This window comes from Hypanus sabinus, chromosome 16 (genome assembly GCF_030144855.1).
Source record: "Hypanus sabinus isolate sHypSab1 chromosome 16, sHypSab1.hap1, whole genome shotgun sequence".
NCBI lineage: Eukaryota > Metazoa > Chordata > Chondrichthyes > Myliobatiformes > Dasyatidae > Hypanus > Hypanus sabinus.
The window spans coordinates 14,823,587-14,836,410 of record NC_082721.1 but is presented as its reverse complement, the minus strand read 5'-3'; the positions used below and the strand labels follow the sequence as shown (position 1 = coordinate 14,836,410).

The window sequence follows — 12,824 nt, the reverse complement described above, 5'->3', positions numbered from 1 at the left end:
TCTATTCCAATGGAAAGTCCCCAGTCTGAAAGATTAATTCTATTTGCTTTGCCTGGTCTATTGAGCACTCCCAGCATTTTCTCTTTTTATTTATGACTTCTGGATATCCAAAAGCGTTCTACGTCCAATGAAATACTTTCAATCACTATTGTACTGAAAGACAGTGTGACAATCAATTTAACTCAGCAAGATCTGACAAAAAGTAATTTTTAAAACTAGATAATCTGTTTTAATAATTATTGTTGGTGATAACATTAGTCAGAACACCATGAATAATTCCTCTGCTGTCAATGATAGAACAAACAATTAAAACCTTCTTCCCTCTGGACTACACTGGATTCTTACATGTGGATCTTGGAATAAAAGGATGGCCCGTTTTATATTATCTGCTTTTAAAGTGCCTTACAAACAGAACCACTGATTGAATTAAATGGTGGCTACATTTCATTCGGAGTTTGAGGAGGTTTGCTATGTCTCAAAGACTCCAGCAAGTTTCTAAAGATGTACCCTGAAGAGCATTCTGAATCACTGTCTGGAACTGAAGCATCAACGCACAGGATCAGAGAAGGCTGCAGAGTGTGATAAACTCTGCACCATCATAGGCAGTGGGCTCCTCACTACTAAGGACGTCTTTAAATAGGCAGTTCCTCAAGCAGGTAGCAGTCATCATTAAGGAGTCTCGACATCCAGGATGTGCCTTCATCTCGATTCTACCATCATAGAGAAACACACACTATGTTTTAGTCCTGACGAAGGGTCTTGACCCGAAATGTCGACTGTACTTCTTCCTGTAGACGCTGCCTGGCCTGCTGCACTCCACCAGCATTTTGTGTGTGTTGCTTGAATTTCCAGCATCTGCAGATTTCCTCGTGCAATGTTTTAGGAACAGATTCCCTTCCAGCAACAGATTACTGAATGGACCATGAACCACCTCTCTTTTTGCTCACTTTTTTTTGGTAATTTTTTAAATGCATTGCACTGCAGTGCTACCACAAATCAAAAAATCATAACATATGTCAGTGGTAGTAAAGCTGTTTCTGATTCTGATTAAATAGGCTCAAGATCACAAACTTGCGCATGATTCATTTTTGAATCAACCACTATGCACAAAACTGACCCTGTGGTTTGTATAGGTGTACCTAATAACGTGGCCATTAGGTGTATCTGTTTCATGTTTCCCATTGCCAATAATATTGTGCTTTCGTTGGTGTGGGTTTGCATTACAAAGTTCAAAGTATATTAATGATCTAGGTATGTATGCAGTATACAACCCTGAGATCGTTCTTCTCCACAGACAGCCATGAAACAAAGAAAATCCTGGAACCCATTAAAAGAAAAACATCAACCGCGCCCCCCCCCCAACACACACACACACACACACACAAACACACACACACACACACACACACACACACACACACACACACACACACACACACACACACACACACACAATTACACTAACAGCAGCAACAGCATCATCCCCTCCCCACACACAAAAAAAAACAAATTGTGCAAGCGGCAACAAGAACACCAACCACCCACATGATAAAAAACAAATCATGCAAACAGCAATAAGAAAGAACAAGCGAAAACACAACATATAAAAAGACAAAATCAAGAATCCTATCGAACTACAGTCCAGTCACACACTGCAGACTCAGAACCTTCAGCACCCCTCCGACGGCACTAACGGAGAGAAAGAGAGCCCATTCGGACACAGGGTCCATCCCTCGGGAGCAGCAAACAAGAGAGTTGTTATGCACAATGTAGTTTTCAACAAAATTTTAAAAAGAACATTTATTGACCGGTTCTGCCATCCTGAAAACTAACGTTATCATCTGCAGTGGAAAGCTAGAGCTATTGCCAGCACTTGCAAAGGGTAGAACAGTTCCAGGCACTTGATGTGTCAAATCTGACGCTTCAACATATTACTGAATATTGTGCCAAGAACAAGTCAGGGACTCCCCTTGCCAATAATTGCTGTAGATTGCAGTACTGGTTCTGAGTAATTACTAATGTCGAGCAATATATTAGGGAGGGCTGGGCAAGAATACATTATAATCAGTTTCCAAGTCCAAAACTAAGGGCCAGATTGAGCTGCCTGTGGGAATTACTGGCATTATGCTGCTTCTGGTTATGTACATCTTGGCTCATGCATGTCTGCTGTAAGGCTGCGAGAAGCTAAGTGATAAATGTCAGTACACCTGTCACTCCATTCTGTTGTTGGTTTCCAAGCAGGGTCCAACAGCAATGCTGAAAGCTGTCAGGATTAGAATCATTGTGAACTTCAATGGGTTTTCCTGATTGTTAGTTAGGAAAGGATAAATTCAGTTATTTGCATATTATTATTGATTTTTACATTATTTTAAAGGTTTTAATTAGTTAATAGTACTCTAATATGGTTCTCATGATTATTTTTAAGTTCAGTAATGTTTTATAAGGTGGTGTGGTGGAGATATGTCTTTACCAAAGGAGGTGTAAGGTGCTCCTTCCCTCTGCTAGTCTGAAGGTCACCCTTGGGCAAGGTGTAGCACCTGCTTAGCCCCCTGATCTGCATCATGTGTAGCCATGGGAGCAGGTGGTGGATGGTTATATGTGCACGAGCAGCTGGTGCCTATCACAAGTCCTGGTTATGCATCCACTTGATGCAGGCAGGCAATTTCTGAAGAGTATCGATAATGGCTGGGTCACCCACCTTGTAAAGGATCTGCACAGAAGAATCCAATAGCAAACCACTTTTGTAGAAAAATTTGCCAAGGACAATCACAGTCATTGAAAGACCATGATTGCCCATGTCAAATGACACAGCACACAACGAATGAAAAATAAGTCTTATATGTTTAAATATTTGTAACAATCTTAATTGGTGCTAAATGCCTCCATATATCACAGCTTTGGCAATTTAGAAACTAGTCATGGCCCAGTCCCAAATTTGACTCCTGCTAAAGGAGTTCGGGGAAAGTAAAAGGTTTTGATCTTGTATTTCACCTAAACATCCCAAACCCAAACGTGTAAGGTTTAAAAGGAAAAAGGCTAGAAGTGGTTATATGGAAAAGCAAGAGTACAGGGGTGATGAGGATAATCTGAGGAAGGTATCTATGGCTGGCCCGGCAAAACAAGAAGTGGCTGAGAAGGTGAGAACATGGAAGGATGACTGTCCATATAGTTAAAAAGTATTCTCAACTCCTCACCTTCAGAGTTTTGGCCAAGAGGTTGATTATTGTTAGTACCAAATGAACTACAGACACTTTGGAGCTGGTCATGTTGCCCTCTTGCAGCTCCAGAGATCCAGGTTGAATTCTGATTGCAAGTCCCTTCTGCTGCCATAAGTAATTTATTGCCCATTCTGCTTATTGTCCACTACTTACTCTTAATTAGTCTTAGGAGTTTGTCATTCTTGGACATTCTATATGTCTTCAACTATGAAAAGTACTTGGTGCATTCACAAGTTTAGCAGTTCTGGTGGAGCTGTGGGAATGGCTTTGTTGGAACTGTCATTTTTGTGGGCAGGATCTGATGTGTCCATGCCCATAAAATGGAATTATTCTGCAGGTGATCTGCCCAGATGTAGAATCAGAATCAGGTTTAATATCACTTCCACATGTTGTGAAATTGTTGATTTGCAGCAGCAGTACAGTGTGATACATAATATTAAAAAACTGTAAATTACAGTAAATATATTTAAAAAGAAAAATTAAATAATTAGTGCAAAAAGAGAGGAAAAAAAGGTAGTGTGGTAGTGCTCATGGGTTCAATGTCCATTCAGGAATCTGAGGGCGGAGGGGAAGAAGCTAGTCCTGAATCAGTGAGTCTGAATCAGACTCTGAGGATCTGAGGGCACACACTCAGCGATTCAGGAATACCTCCTCCCTGATGGTAGCAACGAAAAGAGGGCATGTTCTGGCTGACGGAGGTCCGTATTTACGGAGGCTACCTTTTTGAAGCGTCGCTGCTTGAAGATGTCTTGGATGCTGAAGAGTCTCGTGTTCAGTATGGAGCTGACTGGAGTCAGAACTTGCTGCAGCTTATTTCGATCCTGTGCTGTGCCTTCACCCCACCCCCATGCCAGACGGTGACGCAGCCAGTTAGAAAGCTCTCCACTGTTCACCTGGAGAAATTTGCGAGTGTCTTTGGTGACATACCAAATGTCCTCAAACTCCTGATGAAATATAGCCACTGGCATGCCTTCTTTGTAACAGCATCAATATGTTGGGCCCAGGATATGTTGATACCCTGGAACTTGAAATTGCTCACTCTTTCCACTTCTGATCCCTCAGTGAGGACTGATGTGTGTTCCCTCATCTTAAACTTCCTGAAGTCTACAATCAGTTCTTTAGTCTTACTGACATTGAATGCAAAGTCATTGCTATGACACCACTCATCTAGCTGATATATCTCACTCCTATGTGCCTTCCTGTCACCATCTGAAATTCTGCCAACAATAGTTGTATCATTAGCAAGTTTATAGAAAGCATTTGAGCTGTGCCTGGCCAACAGTCATGGGTGTAGAGAGAATAGAGCATTGGGTTAAGAACACATCCTTGAGATAAAAGAGTTTGATTATCAGTAAGGTTCAAAGGTCAAATTTAATGTCAGAGAACAGTATACAATTTACATCCTGATATGCTTTTTCTTCACAAGCATCCACAAAAACAGAGAAGTGCCCCAAAGAATGAATGACAGTTAAACATGAGAACCCCAAAGTCCCCACCAGCTCACCTCTCCCGTGCGTAACCAGCAGCGAGCAACAATCCTCCCTCCCCCCACCAGTAAAAAAAAACGCGCATCGGTACCATCACTGAGCCCAAGCCTGTGCTAAGCAATAGCAAAGACACAGATCAAAGTTACCCCAAAGGCCTCGCATTTAGTCTGAAATTCAACAAACCACAGGTTCTCTCTCTCCCTGGCAAGGGAGAGGGAAGAGTTCCCCATTTTCACAGCAAGTGGGAGACGTAACACCAACTCACTGGATTATGGTTAAAAGTCCATTTCGTCACTTTTTTCGTGCTCTGTGTCCGAAGGTCGCAAAGACCTCGGGTCTTTGAGCCCACAGCAAAGGATTCTCTGTCCTCCCCAACGACACGCGATTCTCCTGCTGTGTTCAGACCCTCTATCCGCCAGTCTTCAGTCACACAGACTGTGGTCCTCTGGTGAGGAAGTTGAGGATCCTGTTGCAGAGGGAAGTAAAGAAGCCCAGGTTTTGGAGCTATATGATCAGTACTTCAGGGATGATTGTGTTAAGCACTGAGTTGTAGTCAATAAACAGTGTCCTGACTTAAGTGTTGATATTGTCCAGGTGATCAAGGCCACGTGAAGAGCCAAAGAGATTGCATGTATTATAGATCTGTTGTTGCAGTACTCAACAGAAACTTTACAGCTGTGTCTGGACTACAAGTTCAAGACAGGAGAACTATGCAACATAAGTAAGGGCATTCTTTAACATGAACTTGAGGCATTACTCTGACTGAAAAACTGTAAGCTCAAAAAGTCTGTGGAGTATCTAGTTCTGGACCAGGTCTGGCTCTTCATATCCTGCTCAGATAGGAACAAGTGTCCAATTTAAAGAGAAATAAGACACAGAAGAAAGTAATCCAGTGGCTTTAGGAGTTTGAGGAGATTTGGTATGTCACCAAAGTCTCTAGCAAATGTCTACAGATGTACCATAGAGAGCATTCTAACTGGTTGCTTCAACGTCTGGCATGGGGGGATCATTGTACGGGATCGGGAAAAGCTGCAGGAGGTTGTAAACTCAGCCAGCTCCATCATGGACACTAGCCTTCCCAGCATGGAGGAAACCTTCAAAATGAAACCTTCAAAACTCCTCAAAAAGTGGCATCTGTCATTGCGAACTCCCATCACCCAGGACATGTTCCCTTCTCTCTACTACCATCAGAGAGGAGTAACAGGGCCCTGAAGACTCACACTCAACATTTTAGAAACAGCTTCTTACCCTTCACCATCAGATTTCTGAACAACAATGAACCCATGAAAAATAACTCTGTATTTTTGCACACCTTCTGTACTAATTTTTAATATATTGCCATGAGCGGCTGTGGAGGCCAAGTCATTGGGTGTATTTAGGGCAGAGATGGATAGGTTTTTGAATTAGCCAGGGCATCAAAGGGTATGGGGTGAAAGCAGGGGAGTGGGGATGACTGGATGAAGTGGATCAGCCCATGATTGAATGGCGGAGCAGACTCGATGGGCTGAATGGCCTACTTCTGCTACTATATCTTATAGTCTTGTGGTCTTACTGTAATTTATGGTATCATCTTTTTTGTATTTTGCACTGCACTGCAGCCACCAAACAACAAATCTTACAGCATATGTCAGTGATAATAAACCTGTTTGCAATTCTGAAATAGGAGCAAAGATAAGCTATGTGGCCCCTCAAGCCTGCTTTTCCATTTAGTATCATTGCCAATCCGATTTTGGCCTCAGGCCCACTTGAGCTCATGCCTTTAATCTCATCTATTCTAATGAAAACAGGCTGAATTTATCAGGTTCAAATAGTGGGCATATTATTATGCAAACAGCGAATGTCACAGGGCAATTAATTAGGACTGGTGACCAAGTCTTCTGTATTATTTTAAATGCATTTTCTTATGGCCCAACTTCAGGCTTGGCCTCATTATTTTGCGTGAAGAACGTATTTGACAATAAATTTGTTTCAGTAGAGTTTAATTGGTATAAAAATAGCCCATTGCAGTGAACCAAGCCAAAGTCTTTTTTCGAACAAGATTCCTTTATATAATATGGTAATAGATGGTGACATTTCAGAAAATACAGAACAAACAAATGCACATTATTATCACCTCAAGATGATCCAAATCTAATTTTAACATCCAAGCTAATTAATGTAAATAGGAAATAATTTTAAATTTTCTACCTGCCATAAGGTACAAAGTGTGAGAAAATCAGAATGCTTGTAAAGGCCGTTTCTCTAGAATGTAAACATAAATTTATCTTAAGACGCCAATCAGTCAATCTCAATTCCAATTGTTTAGTCCTGACGGAGGGTCTACTCTTTCCCATAGATGCTGCCTGAGCTGTCGAGTTCCTCCAGCGTTTTGTGAGTGTTACTCTCAAATTGTGTGTGTTACCCTGTGGGGTGGCATGGTAGCGTAGCAGTTAGTCTAACACTATTACAGCACCAGCTACCCTGGTTCATTTCCCGCCGCTGTCAGTAAAGAGTTTGTAGGTTCTGTCTGTGACCGTGTTGTTTTCCAGTAGGCCAGGCGGCATCTACCAAAATTGTAAACAGTTGATGTTTCAGACTGAGATCCTTTGTCGGGGACTGGAAAAAAAAAGAATGGGAAGTCAGACTAAGAAGGTGAGGGGAGGAGAGGAAGAAATACAAGGTGGTAGGTGATAGGTGAAACCAGAAGAGGGGGATTTCCACCATCTGCAGATTTTCTCATGTCCACGTTGGTTCCCTCAGGTTCTCCAGTTTCCTCCCACATTCCAAAGATATATGGGTGAGTAGGTTAATTGGTCATATGGATGTAAATGTGTAGTGTGGACTCACTGGGCTGGAAGAGCATGCTTCTGAGCTGTATCTCTAAATTAAATTATATTGAAATTACATTAAATTGTGTAGATGTTATCATTTATTCAGGTGGGCATATGCAACTTGGCTCAAACTAATCCATCAGTTTTATGGATTTCTATTCGCTAAGTAACTTATCTACAAGTTCCTGTCATGTTGGAAAAGGATCTAAGGTCACAGTCTCAGGATTAAAGAATTTCCCATTAAAACTGAGATAAGGAGAAATTTCTTCAGTGAATCTGTGGAATCCATTGTCACAGACGGTTGTAGAGGCTGGGTTATTGAGTGTATTTAAGACAGAGATTGATAGGTTATTGTTTGGTAAGTGGGTTAAGAGCTATGGGGAAAAGGTAGGAGAATTGAATGGTGAGGAATCTCAATAAGCAAAATAGCTAACATTATTCTCCTCCTTTATCAGGAATGTTACTGTTCCTGAAACTCAAAAATTGCAAATTTCAGAATTTAAATCTTTCTGCTGAAATCATGGAAGAATGAAATGTCTGGCACGATAACCAATATTGAATTTCTGATATGTGACATGATATTTCTGTAAATAGTCCTTCATTTAACATGAAATAAGCTTAATGATTACTTTCAGGTCCCTGTCCTTTTTTCTCATCTTTGTTGACTTGTGGTGTGTATATTATGATCAGAATCATTATTCCAGCTGACAAGGTGGGTGTGAAAAAAAGTTATTAATGAAAAAAGCTATGTGTGAGGCTGGTGGTAGAGGCAAGATTTCTCACTGCTGGCATGACTAGGAATGTTACCCTTTTAGTTGGGTCAATCATATGAGATTATTTGAATGTGGCACTATTGCCCCATGGGCGATATCTTGCCATCTGCTGAAATCTATAGCAAAGGTGGTACATACCAGCAGGAAGGTGAAGAGGGGTCGCAAAAAGTCACTGGCAGACAGAGTTAAGGTAAATTCAGAAATTCAACAAGGACATTAAGGTCAAAGGATTACTAAGTGAAAAAATACGACCATTAAATGACTAAGAAAATGAATCTCAGCGTGGCATATGGCGACCTAAACATACCTTGATAAAAAAATGTATTTTGAACTTTTGAGTATGGGCTAACTGTAAGTAAAGCCAGTTGGGATGGGTAAGTCCTAAATGAATACTTTCACTATATTCAAAAATATAAATAGATTCTGGAGAATTTGGATTAGTTGGAGAATTCAGCGAAGGAAGAGGTGAAAGTCCAGTACAGGATTCCATAAGTACCTCAGTACTCAATTCCTGAAGGGATTCGAGTGAGATTTATCCCACGCTGCCACTGGATTGGAATCCTTGGAAGAGATTGCTGTGGCTCTGACTGAGATTTTTAAATGTTCACTGGAGGCAGGTGAGGTACCAGGTTTCTGGAGGACAACAAACATGCCCCTTCCATTCTTTTCAAGGAAGCAAGGAAAAAGCCTGGTAGCTATTTACCTCCCAGCCTACCATTAATGGTGGAGAAAGCACTGGAAAAATATTATAGGGGAAGGATTAATGATTACTTGGAAGGCTAGTGACTAATCGGACAGATCCATCCTGACCAATTTGATTGAGGTCTTTGAGGAGGTACCATGATGTATCTATCGATGAGGGTAGGGCAGTGGATGTGAATTATATGAACTTAATAAGGCTTTTGACAAGGGCCCACAAGTGAGGCTGGTTGAAAAGGTTAGGACCTATGGGATCTAGGGCAAGTTGACAAACTAGATCCAAAGCAACACAGACAAAATGCTGGAGGAACACAGCAGGCCAGACAGCATCTATGGAAAAGAGTGAACAGTTGACGTTTTGGGCCGAGACCCTTCATCAGGACTCATTAGCTTAACAGTCCTGAAGATGGGTCTTTGGATTTCCAACATCTGCAGATTCTTTTGTGTTTGTAAAACTGGATCCAAAATTGTCTTGGTAATAGAAGACAGGGGGAGGTGGTATTCGGCAACAGTATGAACATTATTATAAATTACAGTATTTAATGTTCACACTGGTGTCTGAATACCATCACCTTTTCACTTGAACTTATTTTACATGACTCTCTTATAAATTACAATATTTAAAAGTTAGAGTGGCGTAAAATAAAATCAAGTTAACAGATGCAGAATACACAAAAATGAATAATGAACAACTAGTCTAAGTGCTTAAAAGTAAATGTGTTCACTATATTCTGATCTTAAAATGATTACTTACAATGTACATTTGAGTATTATAGCTTGCCATTAATATAGAATACTGACCTAGATTTAAATTCTCCAAGGTATAATGGAGTAAATTGCTTATTATGCACTTGTTGATTGCAAATCATTTTTATCATAGATTCATCTTGTTTAATATATAACTGTCCCCAAGTAAGAGTATTCTGTGCTCAATAATTTTACATTCCCAGTTAGCACTATTTTCAGCTTGACTGAAACTATGCTGTATCCAATGACAGGCTTTCTTTCTGTACAGTACAAGCAAGTGGAACAGTACATGTCTTTTCACAAGTTACCTGCGGACTTTCGGCAAAAGATTCACGACTATTATGAACATCGATACCAGGGGAAAATGTTTGATGAAGATAACATACTGGGGGAGCTAAATGAACCACTCAGAGAGGTAAGTGAAGATTTGTCAGCATGTCGTATATTTTGATTTTTATTAACCTTTTAAATGATTGGTAAGTATTTTAGTATGTTACGTAAGGTGTATATTCAACTCAGTATATTGCATGAAACTCTGGCAAGTTAAGCATTCTCTTTGAGGGGATTAGAATATGAAAGCAAGGATGATAATGGTGAGGCTTTATAAGGCTCTGTTAGGGTCTCGCTTGGAGTACTGTGTGCAGTTTTGGGCCCCTTATCTAAGAAAGGATGTGCTGATGTTGCAGACAGTCCAAAGGAGGTTCATGAAAATGATTCTAGGATTGAAAGGCTTGTCATATGAAGAGCGTAAAGTGGCTCTGGACCTGTACTCACTGGAATTCAGAAGAATGATGACTGACCTTGTTGAAGCCTATCAAATGTTGAAAGGCCTTGACAGAGTGGATGTAGAGAGGATGTTTCCTATAGCGGGACAGTCTAAGTCCAGAGGGGACAGCCTCAGAATGGAGGGACGTTCTTTTGGAAATGAGATGAGGAGAAATATTTTTAGTCAGAGAGTGGTGAATCTGTGGATTTTGCTCCCAAAGGCCAGTGTGGAGGCTAAGTCGTTGAGTGTATTTAAGACAGTGGTTGATAGATTCTTGATTAGACAGGGCATGAAGGTATATGGGAAGAAGGCAGGAGACTGAGGCTGAGGGGGAAGTGGATCAGCTGTGATGAAATGACAGGGCATAGTTGATGGGCCAAACAGTCTTCAGTTTAGAAGGCAAGTCGTCCATAGTGGTTGTATGTATAAGGTAGTGCTGACAGTCAGAAGTGCTTTTGTGATGATGGAACAAGAGCTCACATTGACTTTCCCCAGGGAGCCCTACTCTCTGTAAGCTCCAACAGTACGGTACTCTTTGTACCTGACCCGGAGACTGAGTCAGCCCTGTTGGATTCTGAGTAACACCCACCAAATGAGCAATCATAATGAGGATAACTTTTTAAAATCAGGAAACAATAAGCACAAGTGATGAAGATTCGTAAGCACTGAAAGACAGAAAATGGTGGAAATGCACCAACAAATAACCAACATTTCACAGGTTTGGCACAGCATTGTGGGCTGGAGGGCCTATATTGTGCTGTAGGTTTTCAGTGTTTTTTTCTATATTTCTAGAAGATATAGCAGTAGAATTAGCCCATTCGGCCCATCCAGTCTGCTCCACCATTCCATCATAGCTGATTTATTTTTCCTCTCAACCCCTTTCTCCTTCCTTCTCCCTGTGACCTATGATGCCCTTACCAATCAAGAACTAATCAACCTTGGCTTTAAATACACCTAATGACTTGACCTCCACAGCCGTCAGTCACAATGAATTCTACATATTCACCCATTTCTGTTTAAAAAAATTCCTCTTCATGTCTGTTCTAAAGGGATGTCCTATGATTCTGAGGCTCTGCCCTGCAGTCCTAGACTCCCTCATTATTGGAAGCAGACTCTCCATATCCACTCTAGCTGGTTAGTTACTCCCCTCACCTCTGCTGAGGTATTGGCAGCCAGCAGCAACTCACCAGCCTTCTGCTCATCTATATTCAGTAGGGTTCAATGAGATCCCCCACTCATTCTTCTAAACTCCATTGGTTATAGGCCCATCAAACACTCTTCATAGATTAACCCTTTAATATCTGGGATTATTCTTGTAAATCTCCTCTGGATCCTTTCCAATGCCAGCACATTCTTTCTTGGATGTGGACTGCAAACAATACTCCAATTGTGGTCTGACCAATGCCTTATAATTCCTCAGCATCACATTCCAAAGAGGAAGAAATGACCACAGGACATAGGAGCAGAATAAGGCCATTCAGTCCATCAAGTCACACTGCCCTTCTATCATGGCTGATGTATTTGTGCTCAATGTTGTGCATTCATCTGAATGCTTTTTATTTCCACCAATGCAATAAATCACATGACTGGTGGACCAATGCTGTTGAGACACCAGCCAGGGTCTGGTCAACCTGGTCTGATGTTGGAAGACCTGAAACCCCCAATGACCTCAGATTACATCACTGATGATGTGTCCCAATGCATCCTAGGGTGTATCTTAGCAGCACTGAAATTAAACTTTGTTTGGTTGAAAGCACTTCGAAAGTTTTCATATCAAATATTTAGAAAATTAATCTCAATAACATCCAAGGCGTATTAACTCCAGCAAATCCTTTTTGGATGTAGTTATTAAGGAGATTAAAATGACCAAGGATGAGCTGTATTTGTATAGGATTATACATCACCTGTTATTGATAATGCTATATTAATTAGGGATGAAAATATACAGGTATGCTCACAGATGAAACATCAAAACATTAACATTAGGTGCTCAAAGTTCTGTTGCTGTATTGGTCCAATGAACAGCTGTGCCAGATCATCAAATAAATGGCGACTTGCTTTTCCTTCATCTAAACCTGATTGATATGGTGGAGATGGAAAGCAGGGATTTTAACTGGGCCTGAGCCCCAGGATTCCCTGCCCAGGAATCTCAGGAATATTAACTATTTTTAATATGGAAATCTGTTTCTGAATATGCATGAGTTTTTATATACATATTCTCTATGGCTAAATACAAAATGATCAAAGTACTCATTATTAGGCACACTGAGTACTTCTGAATGTCTGTTCTATCTAATATAAACAAGTGATATGGGCGACTTTTT

At 40.8% G+C, this 12,824-nt stretch overlaps 1 protein-coding gene across 1 annotated transcript in view; it reads left to right on the top strand.

Annotated features, from left to right (window-relative positions):
* The window catches only part of hcn2b (hyperpolarization activated cyclic nucleotide-gated potassium channel 2b), a 162,594-nt gene that overhangs the window by 117,707 nt on the left and 32,063 nt on the right, over window positions 1–12,824 (top strand). The window contains exon 5 of the mRNA XM_059991162.1: window positions 10,003–10,149. Within this exon, the coding sequence (XP_059847145.1) occupies window positions 10,003–10,149 (147 nt within the window). The remainder of the gene's footprint in view (window positions 1–10,002; window positions 10,150–12,824) is intronic.